This window comes from Eleginops maclovinus, chromosome 5 (genome assembly GCF_036324505.1).
Source record: "Eleginops maclovinus isolate JMC-PN-2008 ecotype Puerto Natales chromosome 5, JC_Emac_rtc_rv5, whole genome shotgun sequence".
Taxonomy (NCBI): domain Eukaryota; kingdom Metazoa; phylum Chordata; class Actinopteri; order Perciformes; family Eleginopidae; genus Eleginops; species Eleginops maclovinus.
This window is the reverse complement of record NC_086353.1, coordinates 13,177,307-13,198,803: the sequence shown is the minus strand read 5'-3', so window position 1 is coordinate 13,198,803 and position 21,497 is coordinate 13,177,307. Positions and strand designations below refer to the sequence as shown.

Genomic DNA, 21,497 nt, shown 5'->3' with positions numbered 1-21,497 from the left:
CCTGTAGTCCCTCACCTTTTCATCCATATTGGTAAAAGCAGAAACTGATCCATTGCAGCAATTTGTCTTGTTGATCATTACTGCTACACCGACCACCTAAAAAAAAATAGAAAAAAAAAATGTGTACATTGTTTGAAGTTGTATTGTTGCCAGTCTGTGTTTTAAACTCTACAATACATCACACTGATGGTTCTGTATGACTGTGCAATAAAAACACATATCATATCAAATTAGAAGATAAAAGAAGACAAATGTTACCTCTCCCCTGTGGTTCTTGATGGGAACACTCAAAACAGTCCTGATCTTTAATGATTGATCGTCATCCAAGTCAAACCTGGGGTCCTGAGGAGGTAAACAATGAAAATTAAGTAAGTAGAAACCATACCACTCCTAAATGCACACACACTATGTGTGTTTACATCATTTCATATAATTTGGCAACTAAAAACTTTCACCCAAACTTTCCTATATGTATAGCCCTGTGCATCGAGTTTAAATGATTTAGCCAGGATTACCGACTATTCCCTTAACCCTGGTGTCCCACAGTTTATGAGTAAGTAGCCATCCACACCCATACTGTCTGGGGATAATCTGCTAACTGCTTCCTGATCACATTGCTGGCGAACTACACAAGAGTGTAGGTATGGGCACCTCCTTTAAGCCCCATAGTGAGCTGTGCCGTATTTTCTCTTTCAGTCGGTGAGTGTGAGTGTGTGCCAGGGACAGTTTACTGAGTACAGTACATCACTGTCTCAATAATCAGAGGCAATTGGTCTCAGCCTCTTAAAGGATTAGAAGCAGGTGCGTCATCTGGGATTCCCTCACAGTCACACCGCATTAAATAGCCATGTCATGGTCTAAAAAAGGTTACCAGGAAATGGCATTTGTAAAGTTTTCATTCCTCAATTTAGTGTTACTCTCATTTTCAGGTTCATAGTTGTACATATGGTTTCTGATAGAACATGTTAACATGCTTTTATTTTCAAAAAATATATATTTCTCTTATTGTCTGTTTGAATATATAAATCATCTTTCTGAAACACATTGTTTAAGCTTCCTGTCTCTTAAGATTCCCTCGGAAAAAGCCTGCTCTGATTATTTTGCAACATAAATATGGTGCACCTTTAAAAAAGGAGTTAAAAAGTGTGTTTTACAAAATATATAGCCTTTAAAATAGCCGTGCCCTAGAATAAACAACTTGGGTTATGCGTGGACTTGTCTGTTTATGAAAATGTTCAGAGTCATGGAGATTATAACTGATGTTTGAGTTTGTGGGTTTACCCCTGACACATCTCTCAGGTTCATTGGTGATCCTGTGGCCAATGCACATCCCATGATACCCTTCACCAATTCCAGGTGTGCGTGGCTGTAGAGGTTGCCTTCACTCAAGCACCCCAAAGCTGTTGGGGCAACCACCTCCTCCAAGGTGCTTCTTCCACCACAGTCCTTCTTTACGAGAGAGAGGGAGCAACACTCGGCTGCCAGCAGTTCCCCGGTGTGTAGGACAGCCCCCTGGCAGAGCTCTACTACAGAACCCATCCAGCTGAGACCGCCTCTCAGGAGCTCCATCATCCATGGGCAGTATTCACCATGGCCACAGAGAGTAGAATGTGTAGCACTGGGGTGCAATGGATGAGGGGAGAGGGGTAAATCAGGGGAGGAAGGGCAAATGGGAGAAAGAGGTTGGCAGGGAAGAAAAGAAAAGCGTGAGGAATGAGGAGAGAATGGAGAACGAGGAGAGCGTGGAGAGCAAGGGCAGCGACTGACACACACATCTGGACTGAAGCGATCGATGCAATCAGGGGAGGCACTGACATCGGAGCTAAGGGGTACAAGCCTGTACATCAAAGGTGACATGTGTGAGCTGGTTATTGGAGAGGAAGGTCTGAGATGATGATGACCCTTCCTGAGCAGGTCCGATTGGTCAGAGCTGTTCCTGAGAACCCTGGGCAGTGGAGATTCTGCCTGTGGACCGCTCACCCTGAAGTTACAGAAAAAACAGATTAGATAACTGATTGGCTGGACAAGGCACCAAAGGTGGAAAAAGTACTCAGATTTTGGGATTAAGTAAAAGTAGAATTACTAGATTGTAGGTATACTCGGTTACAAGTAAAAGTCCAGCATTCGAAAGGTTACTAAAGTACAAATGTATTTGCATCTGAATATACTTAAAGTATTAAAAGTAGAAGTACTCAGATTGGACTTCAGAATAATTATGTATTATATGTTTTGATTATAATTATTGATGCATGAAGGTGTTTATCAACGGGGGTAAAGATGCAGCTAGTTTAAATTACTTTGTACACCATTTACATCTGAATTGTAGTGGAGTAGAAATACATAGTAGCATAACATGGAAATACTCAAGTAATCTCCAAGTCTCAAAACTGTACTTAAATTCATTACTTGTGTAAATGTACTTAGTTAATCTACTCCCCTGCAAGGCACACACACACATATATATATTGTAACATTCGCGCTAAGAATAGTAACAGTTATTTAAATGACATCACAGAGATACAGCTAAAAGCATTTAAGGGTTAAAGTGTGGGATGTCTTACGCGGAAGCCCTGCGCAAAAAGTACGCTCTCGTGAAGTCGGAGTGGTCATCCAGCCATGCCTCCACTTGGTTGCTTTTCACACCGTCTTTAAACCTCGTGCTGCGCGTTTTGGACCGAGGGTTCCACAGCGGTGAGAAGAACCAGCTCACGTCCTTCACCGTCAGCGGCGCTGTCACTGTTTCCCTGCGGAAAGACTCCTCTGTCCCAGCGGCAGAGGATGGCCCGGGCGTCGTTCTATCAGGATCCATGGACTCCAGCGATTCCGATTGGAGGCATGGCATCCCTTCGCTCAAATAGAGCGAAAAAAGATCGGTTAAACTCAGTTTCTTGACCCACTGAGTTATCTAGGAGAAACACCTGTCATTGTGGAGGTTGTGAGGCAGACTGAAGTGCAGAGTGAAATAGCCAATGGACAGGATTGCGTTAAAGTAATCCTCTGACCTTAATTTAGCCAATCTGGCACCACACAGGTTTACAGTCATTAAATGGAACCAATTTAAACTTCATTACAGCTTTAATGGAACGGGTTCAAAAAGGGGCTTACAGTAGCACCGATTAGCTCAAGCTAGTCCCCTGTCACAGTTTGGTAAAAGCGTTGAGCTACTCACTTGTCTAGTAAACTAAAGTGACTTTATCATTATTCATTTAACTTATTTCATTTGGTTGCCCACTCATATTCTGGGATATCTGCACAATAAAAACATAAAAAAGTAACAGAAAGGTTTGTGTTGAATCAGTATTTCTGGTTCACTTGTGGTTATTATGTGTCCAGGCACAATTAACATGTTTAAAGTTAGGAACTGTGAAATTATAGGTGAATAGCTTTGCTTTAATTAGACTTTTGCGAAGCAGTACTGTGTTGGTGTATGGTATTCTGTAACAATAAACAAAAATGATATTAAACTAAAGGCCAACCCAACATTTAGACCTATATAATTATTGTACTTTGAGTGCACCAAAACATGCAAAGCAAATATGACAAATATTTTATAAGAATGAAGTTACAGTGCTAAGAAATGATATCAGTTAGGGGTAACAACAGTCTTAGTATACATATGTTAGCGAAGAACAAGTCCCATTGCATTTTTATTAATTCCATTGATACACAGAGATGGAAGCAGTCATTGGGGTGTAAACATTTCATATTTTTTTAAGGAATGCTCTATTGTTTAAAATGTATTCCTTTTAAAAACCCTACATTTCATTCTGAATCAGTGTTTACACTCCACTCCGAGTCAAACTGCTCCCTCTGCTGGCCTGGCCTCTTACTCCCTCATCATCTGCAGTGGGTGAGTCCAAGGGTGACAGCTGTGCTCTGATTGGCTGCACCAAGAGGAGGCTGCCATGACACAGTAGATGCTGCACAGAATCAGTTCTACAGCATCAGCAGGCAGCGAACCTCCATCCTCCTCATTATCCCTCTCTCTTTCTCTCTTTTTTCTCCTCCTTTGCCTATCCTCCTCTCACCACCACCCTTGCTCTCTCTTTTCTCTTCCTTCTCCTCCTCCTCGGATAGACACACAGGCCTTCTCGGGCACTCTGCAGCAGAGGACACACACGCATGCCAGCAGGAATAGCATCAGCAGCAGCAGCAACAGCAGCAGCAGCAGCAGGCGGACTGGTAGGTGTGCTGAGGCCTGTCTCCCTCCTGCCGCACAGGCAAGACACTGTGTTCTCCTCTGATCTCCATCAAGGACTATCTATTTGACAATTGTGTGTGCGCGAGAGATGGTATCTAGAAAGTAACCAGGGAGGTCTACCACACCCTGAGAGCATTTACTACCACTGCCTGAGCTACACACACTGAATGTTGCAGTAGATATTTTCATACATACATCTTCTTCTTCCTGTTCTTGTTTCTGTGTGCATACAGAAGGATTTATGTTCTCTCTTCCTCTGTTAGATCAGTTTGTTGTATTTCCTCCGTTCTACAGCCCTGGGATTTGCTTCAGTGTTGCCTAGGCCTTGTTCGTTTGCACACGTGTATCTTTGCTAATGAGTGTCTTGAATGTCTAACAAAGGTCACACCATTTGGTATGCTGTGTGCATGTATTGTCAGCCCGCCTATGACAGCCTACCTTCTTTCTGTCCAACTTCACCACCAGCGTTTCTCTCCACCTCTCACTACCTCACATCTTCTACCTCACCACTTCCCTCTTTCCTTTCCTCCAATATTTTCTCATCCTCTCATTCCTTTTCTTCTGTCCTAAAACCTGTCTTTCTCCTCCCTCTCCACTCTCATCTCCATCTCCTCTTCACGCCTATTCTGCTTCCGGCTGGCTGGTTTTGCAGGATGACTTGTTCCAGGCCACTTCGCTAGGCCCCAGCAGCATGGGCGCAGCCTGGGCAGGGAGAGAGAGCACGGATCGGACCCTTCCCCTCAGGACGGGCGCGCTGGCGGGTCACCCTTCCTCAGCTTCAGATGGGCGAGGACGCTGAGAGCCCCAAAATCAACCACACCTTCCTGCGAGACTACGTCACAGAAGGTAGAACAGACGGTGTGTCATTGCTGTCTCTGTGGTGTCAGATAACATGCCCTTATGACTGAGTGGATTCATTTCAGATTCGTAAGTGCATTACCACTGCTAAATATAGAGAACGGATGTTGACATTGATCACTTCAGAGACTTCATTGTTGGGGCATGTTTTCAAATTATTTTCTCATTCTCGATCCCATCCACATTTCTCTTAATTCTCCACCCTCATTTTCCCTGTGCCTACTTAATTTTCTTGGAGTCCTAGCATTTCATCACTTTCATTCCTTTGTCCTTTAATTCTAACTGTTATTTTGCCTCACATTTTTTTCTGTTATTCTTTAGCTGATGTCATCTCTACAGTGGAGTTCAACCAGACAGGGGACCTTCTGGCCACTGGGGATAAAGGTGGCCGAGTGGTCATCTTTCAGAGAGAGACAGAGGTGGGTTAAACATGTAAAAAATCTCGCTATGACCAAGGTGCTCACAAAGCATGAATTATTGGTTACTACCTACCCCCTAAACTACTGCATGCTGGTTTTACTTTCTCTTAAAGGCATTCTACGTATTTTTTCTAACCTTACACATGAATGTTCCTTCAAAACTGTGTTTTCTTCCTCTATTCCATGTACAGTCTAAAGGGGAGTCAGAGGAGGTGGGGGAGACAGGGGACTCTGGGGAGTACAATGTCTACAGCACATTCCAGAGCCATGAGCCAGACTTTGACTACCTGAAGAGTCTGGAGATTGAAGAGAAAATCAACAAGATAAGATGGCTGCCACAGCAGAATGCAGCACATTTCCTCCTCTCCACCAATGGTGAGAAACTAGTTAACCCAGGAGATAAACTACATCTCTAATTGCTAGCTAGGATTATCTATTAGACCCTTGTGCATCTTGTTTGTTGAGATGTAGACTGAAAAATTCATAGGTTTTGATTGATATTCAAAATGACATGACAGGCTTCATCCATTACCTAGGGGTTTAATATGACACCAAGCCAGTCATTGGAGTCACATCTGTGGGTACAGAAGGGGCACCAACATGCCAGTGTGAAACCAAATACTGTTATGTTTGCTTTCATTATATTTCCGTAATAGATGATCATCTGATTTGGTGTGGAAACTAGCCATTTGTTGGATAACTCATTATCAGGTCTCTTCTCCACTGAATGTAGAAATTATCCTCAGCATTCTCTCAACAAAATCTAATTCCTGAGATGTGCAAATCTTTCTGCCTGTCCCAGATAAGACCATTAAACTGTGGAAGGTGAGTGAGCGAGACAAGAGACCAGAGGGATACAATCTGAAAGATGAGGAGGGACGACTCAAGGACATCTCCACCATCACCTCTCTGCAGGTACCCACATAAACAGACACACACACACACACACACACACGGAAGCACATTAGAGGTCACCATTATTGCCATCTGCACGTATCAGGTTGATATTTTAGCGTCCCCATGTGACCCCTGACTCTCAAGTCCTGTGTCCTGTGTGTCTTGTTTGCTTTCTATCACCCCATTTCTTACCCCCTCTCTCTTTCCGCCTCTTTCATTAAAGCCTCTCTGTCTCCTTATCTAAGGTGCCGGTGCTGAAACCCACAGATCTGATGGTAGAGGTTCGTCCCAGACGTGTGTTCTCAAATGGACATACCTACCATGTTAACTCCATCTCAGTCAACAGTGACGGGGAGACCTACCTGTCTGCTGATGACCTCCGCATCAATATGTGGCACCTGGGCATCACGGACCGCAGTTTCAGTATCCTTCCTAACTGATTGTTTTTTTATTTCGTACATATTTATTTTGAAGATTTTTGTATGTAAGGAGGGTACTAAATTTTGTGGAACATCTGAAACTGATTGAAAATACAAAGCTCACTATTATTAATATATTAAAGTGTCATCGCAATTTTTACCGCAACAATAATGTAAGAAATATAACAGGATGATTTTAAGTAAAAACACATTTCTGAAATAAATTAAAAAGTAAAACAATAGTTTAAATACTGTCATAAAAACTCAATTTTTACTTTTGGGTGTAGTTGACATAACTCATAATTAACCAAACATAAAATGAATTCTTATTAAGTAGTTTTAAAGATAATTACATTTAGATTGGAGCCGGATCACATTTGCTTTGTATCTGAATCTATGTATTAAAGTAGACTATTAGAACAAGTGAACACTAAATTCAATATATAATATGTTAGTGTTCAACTACTGTATATCCCATGAATTAATAGTGTTGATATGCACTACAAGCAAGTGTGTCCAAATCTATACACGCACATGCTCACACACAATACCATTTCTTAAAAAAAACGTACAATTGAAATATATTTTACTGATCAGAATCCATCCTTGATGTATATTTAATATAAACAGCGTCTCGATTATAGTGCTGTGTGTTCAGCGCAGGCCGCAGCTTGTAGGATGGGGGGGTGGGGGGGTCGGGGTGCATGTGGTGATTTCCCATTCAAATGGAGGCTGACCTAGAAAATCAAAGAAGCATCTATGGAAGAAGAGTTTAAATTATTCACTCAGCAGTACACTTTCTACTGAACAACACAGGACTACCACAAATAGAACAGAGAGAGGAGCGGAGTGTGCATTCATATTGGGGTTGGTTAGGAAGCATTCTTTTGGGTTGTGATTATAAATTGAGGAGTGGGGCAAACATATTTGAACTGAAGAAATTATACATTCACACAATACTGAAAAGGATGTAAGATAATGTGATGTGCCTCATCCTGCCCTATTGTGTATGTCATTCCTCTACACGGCCAAAATATTATGCCTTATTTCACAACATTTGTGTAGTCGTCACACTTTGTCTATCCTAGAAGCTTTTGATACTCATAAGGGCATCATCTCTTTGGGGTTTAATCCCTAACAGACCTTTTTCTCAGATATTGTTGACATCAAACCAGCCAACATGGAGGATCTGACAGAGGTGATAACAGCAGCAGAGTTCCACCCCCACCACTGCCACCTGTTTGTGTACAGCAGCAGCAAGGGAACCCTGCGCCTATGTGACATGAGATCTTCCGCTCTCTGTGACAGACACACCAAACGTGAGCATTTATTGGATATTGACAACATTTTGCAGCATACATTGGTCTTTCGAAACCAAATATGTAATTATATATATAAGTAATTGATCGCTCTGTCATTGGTCAGTGTTTGAGGAACCTGAGGATCCAGGGAGCCGTTCCTTCTTCTCGGAGATCATTTCTTCTGTGTCGGATGTCAAGTTCAGCCACAGTGGACGTTACTTGCTGACCAGAGACTACCTCACCGCCAAGGTGTGGGACCTGAACATGGATAAGGGGCCTGTTGAGACATACCAGGTATGTTAGCGCCCTGATCTGTGTCTCTCTTCCATGTGTTAAATGTGTTAAATGCTATTCTTTCCTGTAATTGTAGCCATTGTAGCCTGTATTTGTTGAATATGATATGATTTGAGTACATGCAGTCTGTTGTAGAGGTTACACTTTTCACTTGTTGTCGATCCACTAAACCACCATGTATAGTTCTGAATCTACCCCATAAACTAAGGTTGACTGTCTGCTCAACCCCCAGGTTCATGAATACCTGAGGAGCAAGCTGTGTTCCCTCTATGAAAACGACTGCATCTTTGACAAGTTTGAGTGTGTTTGGAACAGCTCAGATAGGTAAGTGACTGAGATAAATGGCAGCAAAGAAAGACAAAGTACAGTATATTTAATTCCATTTGAAAGCACAAGAGGGGAAGTGTGTCAGTGGGTTTTTGCACTCAGCAATCCCCTATATGCTCGGCCTCTGCCATTATCTGACATTTAAATCAATCCAAGAGACAGGCTTTGCAGACATTTAATCAATCTGTGTGCTTTGAATTTTTTCTTTCTATTCACTTTCTTACCCTTCTGTGAACGATACTTTCTTCTACTCGATATTTTCACTGGATTCTCTTGCCCTTCTCAATATGACATCTCATTATTTCAATCTTTCTTTTCCTCAGCGTGATCATGACAGGGGCATACAACAGCTTCTTCCGGATGTTTGACAGGGAGACAGGGAGAGGCGTAACCCTGGAAGCTTGGAGGGAAAGTAGCAAGCCTCGGGCAGTGTTGCGGACCCGACGTGTATATAGTGGCGGTAAGCGGCGCCGCGGAGATGTCGGCGTTGATAGCCTGGACTTTACCAAGAAAATCCTGCACATGGCTTGGCACCCATCTGAGAACATCATTGCCATAGCAGCCACCAATAACCTGTACATCTTCCAGGATCGTGTCAACCCGGAGACGCAGTTACAGTGACAGAGACACAAATGGGATTATTGACAATTACAGACACAAAGAAGAGCAAACAGTGACCCAAATATATTTGGATGTCTTACAGACGACATGGGGAGTGGACAGCCGCTATAAGATGATAAGTTAAAAGAAAGCTGTTTCACAACATCCTGAGATGCAACATCTGTTTGTTTTGAAAGGTCTGAAAAAGTAGATTATTACAAGACTGTTAATGTATTTGTCTACTATGAGATAAACATCCAGTAAACATCAGGACATGTTATTGGTTCCACTTCTCCCATTTTTAGATCTGCTCCACCGTAGGGGCAATAAGAGAGGTGCGGGGACATCTCTCCATCTGTAATGACTCAATGCTGATTATCACACAATGTTGAACTCCTCACTGATGTGCTCTGGTATCATTGGATACCAAATTAAAAATAGGAGAATGGTAGTAGCAGAGAGGGATTGGGATGACGGATTCACAATTGTTTTGCCAGACAGATCTTATGGAGCGATATTATTATACAGCTCTTCACAACAGCTCTTCACAACAACATCCCAAACCCCTTTTTTCTCTCTATCGGGTGAATCTCTCCTTTAGAGCAGTGCTCTTGGAGATATAATTAATAAATTCCCCATCATTTTTGCCATATTCACTTTGCAATAATAGCACTAAAAAAACACAGTGCAGCAGTATTCCTGCTTTAAGATATCGGCTCTTCTTCTACAGGTATACTGTACACTCTTTTTACTCTTTCGCTGTAAATATTCAATGTTTTTTTTTTAAGGTGGAACAATTTTGGATCCAGACAGCTAAAGGATGCTTTTTTGTCTAGTTAGTACACTGCAGATAACAAGTGATCTAATGTATAGAAAGATTGCAGAGTTGCACTATTTCTGTTAAAGACTCGATGAAGGGGCTTGTTCTTGTAGCAGTTCATAGAAAGGTATTGCTGGCTGTGGCCAGGGAGGGTTGATTTGTGCGCAAACCAACACTCACAGTTTTGTTGTGTATGTAAAGCCCATGTTAGTTTTGATTAACGTCCCTTTCTTGCCTACATACCTACGCGTTAAATTACAGAAAATGAGAGCGACAGCGTGTTGGCTCTATTACATGCTCAAATTGAGTCTGATATGTGATTCCATTTAATATAGACGATTGTTTAATTTATGAAGAGTTTATTTAAAATGGGTGATAGCAGATTTGGAAGCCGTCTATTAGAATCAAAGAAAGGATGGTTTGTTAAAGAAGAGGCCCTGATTTAAGTAATTGACATTTTGATGAGGGAGTTTGTGTCCACTGTATTTGAAGGTCAAAGGTTATCATCAGTGCAAAAGTTATTTACATTGCTAACATTTTTAAGCATTCAAAACATGTCTTGTGAAATGATCATGTCACAGATTGATAATGTTGTTATACCGTATACCTCACAGTGCCACATGCAACCCTGAAGTGGAAAACCTAGGATGTAAAGCATTAAGGTGTTGTCTGTGTGGGACTACATTATGTGACTTGGTCAAAATGTGATTGTTTACAGTGAGGTGCATTGTTTTCAAGTGGCCTTTACCCAGGTTGAGTTAGCAAATCAGTGCAGAGGTGAAGGTTGCACTTTTCAAGTACTGATGGATAAACATCAGTTTCACTGTGTTAATCTTAGTCCCAGAGAAAAGAAGGAAATTGTTAATATGTATGTTTTACTTGTTTGCTATCTCCTCACTATTCCCCTCCTTTTGTTTCAAAATCACAGATATTTATGTTCTGGCCTTTTGGCCAGCTACTATGTTTTGGTCTTCACTGTCCTACAGTGTATAACACAGACACTGTCTTGCACTGATTGGTTTAACAGTATAATACACAACAAAGTCCACAATGACACAGGCCACCTGCGGAACTATATTAGGTCCAACTTTCAGTCCTCTAATGGTGAGCAGTAGTTTAGAGGTAGTCACCTGTAATCGCATCAGAACCATCATCACCACGTGCAGTCCGTGAAAGGGTTTGTGTTCAGGAGCACAGCAGCCGCATGTTGCCATTATTCAATGCTACTATCGTGTATATCTATCATAATTTAAAAAGTCTAACAATAAAAAAACATAACTCAAAAGAGATGAATGAAAGGAATGTGCATTAATAAAATAATATGAAATCTGACAAAGGAATGTATTGGATCATTTTATGTCTTTGTGTATATACTGTATTCATTGGAAATTTATTTTTTTCATCAATGAAATACTTTCAGACTTTGAATCTGAAAAAAGCATCCATGTGGAAGTTTTGTTTGAAAGACAAGCACTTATTACTCATTGCACACTCCCATAAGCTCCATTACTGAATAAAGAAGGCACTCAAGTTCACAGTATACAGGCCTGAAATCAATGACTTTCATTCACAGATGAATTGAGGTTAAAGTTTAATACTGTTCACATAAATGGCTTTTTTATGCATTGCAATTATTTTATGCTAATCATTTTTTAAAAAGCCACATCTATAGCTTTGATTAGACTTTAACTTCTCTGATGATATGATTTTTTAATAATGGTTTTAAAAACATTTAAGTGGAATAATTTGCTCAAGCCATAAATAAATACATAATACTTCTATCTTTATAGTGGGGTAACGTTGCACAATTTAAAACTGTGACAATTGATTAGCCTTTTTAAATTATCGCGGCATCAGGATAAAGTGAGGGCACCCGGTACTGTAAAGCAAAACAGATTATTTCAAATATTCACACTACTGGCACTATTTCTACGGAATGAACTCGGTTCAATGTTTCTGTTGGTATGTCTACAGTCGGATATACCACCAAAAAAAAAAAAACTTTTAGAAGTTCCCCCTTTCAGTAAACTCAGTTGCTTCACCCTTGACATCTTTGCTGTGGCATTTTGTTGTCGAGTACGAAATACAAACCATGAAATTGAGACTACAGCTGCATACCTTGACAAGTTTGTACGTTTATATACAGCCTCACTGCAAACATGAAAAAACTAGGTCAATGTTTTAAGTTGGCTTTCCAAATGCTATTTAATGAGCATTGTAGCTTAAGGCACAGGGCAATCTGATCATCAATGTTAAATAAGATTAAGACCAGAAACTTTTAAGACAACAGAGCCACATAATTCTTTGCTAACAGAGCCAAAAATATAAAATATATCACACAACCGACATTAATAAATAGCCAGATGTGCATTTACAGCACAAAACGAAAACATATTCCCCATACAAGTAAGACATTCCATAAAAGCAGCAAAAGAAGCAGTAATTTTGCTTTATCAAAAATACATTTCATGCTGATCTTTGATTGTGAACAAGTGTACAGTATCTCTAGGCACTCAGTAGAAATCAGCACATAATAAAGCTTCTTTGCGTATAATCTGGCACCTTCAAATTAAAGGCTTTTGTCCATTTTTAAAAAAAATACTGGAAATTGAACCGTGAATTTACAAGGTCATACTTTGATGTTGTCCCTTGGCTTAACATTATTAAACATTCAAAGCAATTGTGACAATAAGTCTGAAACCAAAGCCGATAGCTGACCGTTATTGACTGCTTTTAAGGAACATAAACCATGAAAGTTAAATATTTGTAAACTCTTGCACTACCATGATAAACATAAAAGTTGAAATAATTTTCTCTGATCCTATTGCATTGTTAAAAAAACCAATACGTAAACATGAGCTGTAGATCCATGTAGGATCAAATTGTAAACATCACAAATTAAATTACTAACATGATCACAATACAAAAAAGAAGAAGAGCATAGCTTCCTGAAGAGATTTAAGTGAATCCTTGTCACTTTAGCTTCAATGCTTTGCTGACATTCTTATTATGTGTTGATTTTTGCTGACAGGAAGGGAGAAAAGAAAAAATCAAAGGCAAACTTCAAAGCTCTCATTGTGGTGCGTCTCCAGTCCCCTTCTATCTTCACCTGCCTGCCTCCAGTCAGCAGAGACGAAACACAGTCCAGACAGCGAATTGCCTTCAACTCGAAGGAAGGAGCTCTGTCTCCTAGACTTCCATCCAACTTGGTGCTGAACTCCACCATATTACCAGGATTTATGTTTAGCAGAACTTGTTTGAACTCATGGCTGGCTATTAGGATTATATCCCTGGCTGGGTCTTCCACAATTGCATCCCCAATCATCCCTACTGTCACCGCAAAGAGGTGGCTGTCAAAGCGTTTAATATGGCAGGTGTGCTTGGCCAGAGCCTTAATCTCACACAACTCTTCCTCTTCTTGTGCACGGAGCAATATGGGCAGTGAATAGGTAGCTGATGCAGAAACAGCTTCCAAATTGGCAGCTGTTAGGTTTGCAACTGTATCATTCTTTGCCTCACATTTGGGATACTTCTCTCCGTATAAGCAGCGCAGCCAGTCTCCCATGAACACTGGCAACATGCTGATAACCGACTGTGCCCCGTTATCCGTATCAGCCACACGGACATGCTTAAAACGGCCAGTCCAGGTGACTCTGTGTCCGTGCAGGTGGCTACAGAAGAGCTGCGTTTGGGCCTTGCCTTTAATTTCCCAGGCAGGTGGCCCGCACACCTGACTGTACTGTCTCCAAGTCAGTGTGGAATTGTACACTTTCTGTCCCTCTGCATGATACACATAGATAGAGAAGAACAGGATCACCATGGAGATACAGAGTAAGATGAGTTTGACTGGGCCGCGGTGGGTCAGTGAGTGGAAGACATCCAGAATAGACATGCTGAACCGTGTCCACAGCCGTAGGGTGACAGGGATGGCACAAACTACCAGGGTCACAATCACCTTTGTCAGCTCCAGCTCGAGGAACCACTTGAAGACCTGGATAAGGAGCATGGCAGCGAGGCCAAAAGCCAAAACAGGCAGGGCAAACAGGAAGAGAAAGTAGGCCACACAGGTGCGCATTAGACCCACAGCAGAGGAACTCTGGAGGAGGACCACAGAGAACTCACACCACATGAAGCACACAAGGTATGGAACCAGGAAGCAGTACGTCCCTCTGAAACCACGCATCCTGGCCATGCTGAAGGTGAAACAAAGGGGAAGAGGTACAAATAAATACATATTTTCAAAGGGCAAAAACTAATTTAAAAAAAGCTGCGGTGGACTTTAAAGCCCACTGACACAATCCAGTGTTTGACCTGGTATTAAACAATTATCAAATAGAGCACTTTGCTCCTACTTACCTGAAAAACAGATAGAAGAGGTAAACATACAGCAGGCAAGGAAGACTGAGCTTCAGCACCACTGACTCCCCTAGTGGCAGTGTGGCAAAGGTGCGCCCCAGCAAACGGAGCACTGTCATTTTCTCTGGCAGGAACTGCGTCAGGCAGCAGAGAGATGATGCGACCTGGATTAAAAAATACAAACATAAACTTGATTTTGTTTGAGCTAAACTTTGAAAACTTGAGAATTTACCCAAATCAATACAAAAGGTTTCCTGGAAGTTATGAATCTACAAACTACTAACATGCTTTATGCTGTGTTGAAGTGTAACTGGTAGTAATATTGATAAATATACCCGTGAGATGTTATGTTAATAGGATAAAACATGCAAAACTGTTTTTCTGATTGTAATGATTTGCCCGTGTTGCGCTCCCCCTAACCTCTATGACCATTGCTCGGCGCGCATACGTCGCAGCAGTGGGGCTGAGGCTCTTGTAGCTGACGGCAGTGAAAAATATGGCCACAGTGGAGAGCTCAGAACAGGGTATCCAGCCCTTATCAGCAACAGGAAAGGAGAAAATGACGAGGAAAACAGACACAATAAAATAGAGGTATGGTTCAAGGTTGTTCCAGCCAAAGTTGGTCTCTGCTTGCTCCACATCCAGGCCGGGTTCAAAACGTGTCAGAAGAGATGTCAGGGCTCTGAAGTTCTCCCAAGTCTGTGACAGAAAATGGAAAGAATGATGTTAGGCCAGTGAAAAAAAGATATTGCTAAAGTTATGGGCAGAAATATGTGACATTGGGCATTTGGGCACAAATATTAAAAAGTCCTCACCATCTTTCCAACATAGATGCAAGACACAGACTATTTTTCTTGTTGTTTCTCTTTGTATTTGTGAATTGCCTCTTATTATAATTTAATGTGTATTATAAATTGTTTTGTGTGTGTTATATACGTTTCTTTGCATTTGGCATCTCTTACTAATTGGTATGTGTCTCTTCCAGTGTGCTTTCAGACTATTTAGAAAAACTGACTGTATGACAACATAATCATCTTAACAGAGCAAAAAGCATGAAGCCAGAAAGTTTTTGCAATAAAAAGAAATCACCTTGCTGCTTTGGAAAACACGCAATGTGCAGATGACCATGGAGATGAAGGACAGGTAAAAGACGAGTAAGGGGATGACAAAAGCGAACAAGTCAACTGTCAGGTTGCTGATGATGAAAAAGAAAATAAGAGCGTTGACGTGTTGCGTGGGGATGACTGTGCTCAGCCACTGGACACCGGCCCGAGACGCCCAGTCGACCAGGTGCTGTTTCATCTCGATAACGGCATGCAGCGGGTACTGCAGTATCTGAGGTGAAAAAAGAGAAATATACAGAGAGACCAGAGAAATTATAATTCAAGAACCAGGAATGATAATCAAGAATTTAATAAGTCAACAAGAATAAACATCCACAATAAAAGGTATTCAACAATTATTTAATGAAGGATCATTTAAGGAGTATAGAATGAATTGTAACACTAGCTATGATTACCATTAAGCGTGATTTCATATCCATGGCTTTTTGCATTGCCCCATTCTGCCCATTGTCCAGCATCATCCCACTTCGGCCAAAACTCCAGGATCGTTTATAAGCCTTCTTGCATGTCGATGGTACCAGCTCAGCCTTCTGCTTTAAAACACAATTGCTGAATAGTTACAATTACACATATAATGTCACCTGTGTCTTGAAGATCGATCATTTATATTTTTGCTGATTGAGTCGTTCACCTCCTCTGCTCTGTCATGAGGTGTAGGGCTTTCAGTCTTGGCCTCGACCTGGCTGCCACTTGTAGATGTAGAGGGGACGATACCTTGTGCATACTTTTTAGTCATCTCTACAAAGTCATCCAAGTCCACCATCTGAGTAGCTGAGACAACAGAATGAAATCAGTTATAGAAGAAAATGTCATATATATTTGGTTTGTGTGTGTGTCCCCTTTGTCCCCATACTTACACTTATTGTTGACCATGCTCTCCAATACCTTCTGGGTCTGGCCTGAGGTTGGGACAGGATTCCTGCTTGCAGTGCCACCTACTGATAAGGAAAGATCACAACATCACTCGGTTAAAAATATTTTCCTGGAGGCCTGCATGTAATGTGATATTCTTCAACATGACAGCTGCAAATACTGAAATGACAAAGCGGAATATGTGATCTATTTGACCCAATGGCAGATATCATAACAACATACGACAGCAATTGGAGTAGTCCATAGGACGTAAGGCAGGATTGTTGTCAAAACTAATGAAAGCTTGATATGGTGTTGATGTTGTCTTTGGCCACATGTCCTTTATTCTGTGAATCTGCATGTATTTTAACAAATGTCAAACACTAAGTAAAAGTAAATAGAAATAAAATGTTTTTGCAGTTACGGTATAACCCTTCACGTGATAATCTTTAAAAAGTGTGTATTTCATAAAAGTACTAAATGTTATTACAGTTCTTGTGATGAACAATGCATTGGTAGGTGTTTGATACTCATCCTACCTGGCACTGCATTGACCTGCCCGACATTTTCCAGCATTTCAGCTACAGCCACCTTATTCTTCCTTTCAGGATTAAGTTTCCAGTACATCATCATGGCTGCTTTACGTACAGCCAGCTCAAACCTACTCTCTGTTGCCAACTTGCGCACATCGGCCTCATTTTCTGGGGTGATTCCTAGTAGAGGATGATAGAAAAAGAACAGTTGAGAAACTACAAAAACAAACACAGTTTATTGTGTTTTGTAAATGTACCTTTTCTCTGGATCCAACAGCGCTGCAGTGCCCTTGCTGCACCTTTTCTTCCCTGTTTAGCTGCTTTAATGAGCCAATTAACAGCCAGACGACTATTTAGCTCAGTGTCCTTATCTTCAGAAAGAAGCAAGTAGTGCTGAGCCAGCTGAAACACAGATGAGGATATGGTATTAGTGCAGGGGCTTGATCTAATACCGTCACACAAAGTCAACCATTAGTTTGCAAAATCAAGGCACACTAGTTTTTTCTCTTTGGTAGAAAGGGGTGACAAAGTTAGGTACATGTAACACAACAGACGCGTAGACAACCCATAATTCGCTGTCGCTGTGGCCATCAGTGTCTCAGTCATGGCAAACAGCCTGGGGGAGGCAGGGCCCCAGAGGCATATCAAGTGACTGTTTTCTAATCTTAACTGTCATTTCAAAACTTTCTTCTCTCACAGTTATCATCAAATGTACTTGTTTATAGGGGGATGAGATCATGTGAAACCGCATGAATATATTCCTGTCCTCTCCTGCGTTAGATGCAACAAGCATATCATCTCAAAAGCCTGATTAATTAGAACTCATGTCAGGTTTCCAAGTTCATTTATGTCATGTGCACAATAACTGCAATTCAGCAGTCATTATAAAAATGTGGATTTCAGGTTCCCCTCAGTAATGCTCATTAAATCTGTATGTGAAATATCAAATTGGCAATGTAGTCGCGCTTGACTCATACTGTAATTTTATACTTCACTTTAATTTACTGTGTATGACTGTATGTGCAAAGCATGTCTTTAATAATGCACAGCTTGTCTATTATGGTATAGGAGACAGTATTGGATCATCTTATCCGTTCCTTAATGCATGTACATCCATGTACCGTCCTGGTTTAGGCATATATTTTGACATGTTCCCTTACACACACACACACACACACACCATGTGGTTATTTAGATTCTTGGTATTTGAAAATACATGACACATAGCATAGGAAAGATTAAGCCACTTAGGAATTTACCCTTTCAGAGCTCGTGGGTATTAAATGTAAAGGCTCATCTTCCACCTGAAGCCCCCCTTTTTCTACTGCTAGCACCTCTTTTTACGTGTACAAGTAGGAAGCCAAAAAGAGGAAAGAGAGTGTGAATATTTCATTATTTACACATTTAAAGCCATACTGCAGTACACTGTAAACATGTTCATAATGATTTGTATGTTTGAAAGTATTTTGGTGTATCATATTAAAAGCCTGGAATCATCTTCCAAGTGGACAAAAATAGACATATGCTCACAACCAGACTGAGGCAACCAGCAGGACTGAAAACAATGCCAAGTGCCAGTCTTTGGGATTTAACTCACCCGGGTCTGGGCTCTGGCATCTCCAGTTTTGGCCTTCTCCTCCAACTGCTCCACAGACAAATCTTCCTCTGGTTCGTCATCTGGAGGCGAACAGAGGGGATCAGAAATGACTCTCTCAATCAATGGATTACATCAAACTTGTATCAGACTTGTATTGAAAAAGCAGTGGGACACAGTGCTGATTTTTACACTATAGCTAGTGATAAATGAATCTCATCTGACTTATCTTGTAACATGAGAATAACTAGAAGTCAGAGGAGGTGTCAATGTGCAAATAGGTACATCTGTTATCCTGTGACAAGATCCAAGAGCTCCTTCAACACTGTTCCTAGATACTATGTCACACCATTACTTGTCAATTGCATTGAGTTTCATAACTTTTTCTTTCTATCCAGTGTCCTTTAAGTACAAGAGTTCATCCTCTTTCCATGTGTCCCTATTTCAAATGTCACAGCCTGTTATGTACAGCAACATATTTTTGTTTTTTGTTTTTCTTCCAGCAGGGAAATAATAACAAAAGTGAAATAAAACATCAGCGTTTAAATGAGTAATTATTAAAATCAGTTACAAATAAACCTATAGGTATTTCTATCATTGTAAAGTGTAAATGTAAAATCTTGATAAAAGGTTAGTTTGTACCTGATGACCTGCCAGTCATACAGTAAAGAGGAGAAGGTAATGTATATGTGGAGGCCCTTTTCTCCACAGAACGTCTTTACATACAAGTCAGTCACTGAGTAAAACCAATGGTCAACAAAATGTAGATGGAGAATGAAATGGAACCATTCGATAGTAAACAATACCATTATTCAATTTAATTGAACTTGCCGTATTAATGTCTGTTTATATATGACACATTTTATGCATAGAAGCAGCCTAAGGTACTTTACAAAACAAGAGCAAGGTTACTTAGTAAAGATAAAGAGACATTAATCCAAAACGGGTTAACCCTGCTCTGGGAACTTTTTAGGAGTCTCATTTAATCAAATACTCAAAGCAAAGGCATTCTTACCATCTTCTATATCCTTTTCCTCCTCCTCAGATTTCCTTAATCTTTCCTGTATTATTACCCGCTTGGCCAAGGTGGCAAAGTTGCGTTTAACAGGGGTGCTGGAAGAAGTTGCAGGAGCCACAGTGGAAGCCGTAGGGGAGGAAGAGTTAGGGGAATCTGTTTCAGTGTTAAAGGCCACTGTAGCAGATGTAAAGGAGGCTGAGGTGAGTTTGGAAAGGGATGACATTTTGGGGATTTGAGGGGTAGAGCAGTTAGCAGCTTTGTTTGGAGGAGGAGAGGAGGATGTAGGTGCAGGTTCAGAGAGCACAGTGGGACTTAATGTCTTTGACCCCTCTAAAAAAGTAAAGGAAGAAATGGTGGGAGCGGATGTTTGAGAGGAGTTAGTTAGTTTTCTGGGTTCTGAGATGGTCTCTTTTGAGGAAGAAGATTTGGCAAGGTCAGAGGCAGTAGCAGATATGTTATTGGAGACTACAGGAGGAGAATGTATGGGGGAGGGAAGAGAGGGTCCATCCATGATAGGGCATGGGCCGTGGGTGTTGACAGCAGTTGGAGTGGATAGGACATCATTCTCCATATCTTCTGGAATTAAAAGAAAAAATATGTTAGTAATTCATCATGCAGCTAATTTCAACCATACACTGAAGCAAAAATAATAAAGGTCATTTCTAATAGTGAATGGTAAGTGAAGACACAGCTGTGGGCTTGACACTGTGAGCTCCCTGTCAGAGAGGACTACATCCTCTGAATAGTTTGCACCTAAAACATGACACCTGAGGGAGTTTGACAGCGATAGGAACATGATTGAATGCGTGTTAATGTGAGTCAACATTGTGAAAGAAAAAATACATAAGATAATACAATAGCTGTTGCAACAACACATGCAATTAAACAAAACAAGTGGCATTTGTAAGCCGCAACATTCTGTTAACCAGACATTTTACGTTACAAATAAAATTACTATGGGGTTTTCCACTTGCATCATGCTAAATGTGCGAATAGCTATGCCTACAATACGGGAACTCATGTTAGGTTAATTCTTGACACTAAACCTGCGCCATGACAGAACTGACTAAAACAAAATAAACAACACTTACTTGTTTAATAAATGAGCAGATGTCTTCAGGTTAAAAAAGTCAATTGTCCGACTGAATTTAAAAGTTGTGTCTGTAGTCCATGCTGAGCTCCATGCAATCCACACAGCTCTGCGCAACTAGACACACACACTGACAACAGCGAAATTCTCATGTGTGTTGTATATAACAACACCACGACTTTAGGGCCTGCCCTCTTGAAATAGTCTAGTCATTGATAGGTCAAAATAACTGCCAGTCAAATGGCCAACGCACCTGATTGGTTAATAAGCGTCTTCTTGCTTTGTAAACTTGTGACGGGCATTTTTCGGTCATGTCTTCGAAGGGTTTTTCGCCACTCTCTCTTTAAATACTTAAAACCCTTAGTTTTTAAGGGTTACATTTTTATTGACAATGGGACGTACAGTATATCCTTACAATGAATATGGATATTAAATGTTTGTATATATCTTTCATAAACTCACAGAACCTAGAAATGTTTCTTTATACTCATCTCTTTGTTTAGTTGGAATGAACTATCAAATAAATAAAATGACAAAATGTGATGTTACCAAATAAGCATTTAATCCAACTAACCCTTATCTATTCAGTACATTTGTTCAAGCAAATATTGAAATTCTGCTATGGCCAACATTGATATATTAGATTATTTCTCTTAAAACATTCTTTAACTTCTGCTTCAGAGGCCTTATACAACAACACATTACAGGTGAAAAAAGTTCTAATGTTTTATTATATTGTTGACATATTTGTTTAAACCAATGGTTATTAAGCACATACTTTGTACCCTTAAAGA

The 21,497-nt window shown here is 40.6% G+C and overlaps 3 protein-coding genes across 5 annotated transcripts in view; 1 reads left to right on the top strand and 2 right to left on the bottom strand.

The window, feature by feature from the left end:
- LOC134864049 (cGMP-specific 3',5'-cyclic phosphodiesterase-like) overlaps positions 1–2,932 on the bottom strand; it is a 9,817-nt gene extending 6,885 nt beyond the window's left edge. For both annotated transcript variants that reach the window (XM_063882791.1, XM_063882792.1), the window contains exons 1-4: positions 2,562–2,932; positions 1,282–1,981; positions 259–342; positions 16–96 (exon numbers count right to left, since the gene is read on the bottom strand). In XM_063882791.1, coding sequence (XP_063738861.1) covers positions 16–96; positions 259–342; positions 1,282–1,981; positions 2,562–2,842 — 1,146 coding nt within the window. In that variant the 5' untranslated portion in view covers positions 2,843–2,932. The remainder of the gene's footprint in view (positions 1–15; positions 97–258; positions 343–1,281; positions 1,982–2,561) is intronic.
- A 1,005-nt stretch (positions 2,933–3,937) lies between these two features.
- ppp2r2ca (protein phosphatase 2, regulatory subunit B, gamma a) lies at positions 3,938–11,656 on the top strand. Of its 2 annotated transcripts, none has more exons than XM_063884619.1 (10): positions 3,938–4,182; positions 4,854–5,047; positions 5,381–5,478; positions 5,670–5,853; positions 6,281–6,393; positions 6,621–6,798; positions 7,949–8,113; positions 8,220–8,389; positions 8,622–8,713; positions 9,040–11,656. In XM_063884619.1, the coding sequence occupies exons 2-10, from the start codon at positions 4,984–4,986 to the stop codon at positions 9,335–9,337; spliced, it is 1,362 nt and encodes a 453-aa protein (XP_063740689.1). In that variant the 5' UTR covers positions 3,938–4,182; positions 4,854–4,983; the 3' UTR covers positions 9,338–11,656. The 2 variants fall into 2 exon arrangements, with proteins under 2 accessions (XP_063740689.1, XP_063740690.1); XM_063884620.1 differs by having other exon boundaries at positions 4,667–5,047.
- Positions 11,477–20,828, bottom strand: wfs1a (Wolfram syndrome 1a (wolframin)). Its single transcript, XM_063884618.1, has 12 exons — positions 20,705–20,828; positions 19,611–20,189; positions 18,599–18,678; positions 17,259–17,403; positions 17,008–17,181; positions 16,474–16,554; positions 16,248–16,387; positions 16,012–16,146; positions 15,582–15,827; positions 14,913–15,191; positions 14,493–14,656; positions 11,477–14,329 (listed from the first exon to the last, which is right to left on the bottom strand). The coding sequence occupies exons 2-12, from the start codon at positions 20,182–20,184 to the stop codon at positions 13,144–13,146; spliced, it is 3,204 nt and encodes a 1,067-aa protein (XP_063740688.1). The 5' UTR covers positions 20,185–20,189; positions 20,705–20,828; the 3' UTR covers positions 11,477–13,143.
- Between the last annotated feature and the right edge of the window lie 669 nt (positions 20,829–21,497).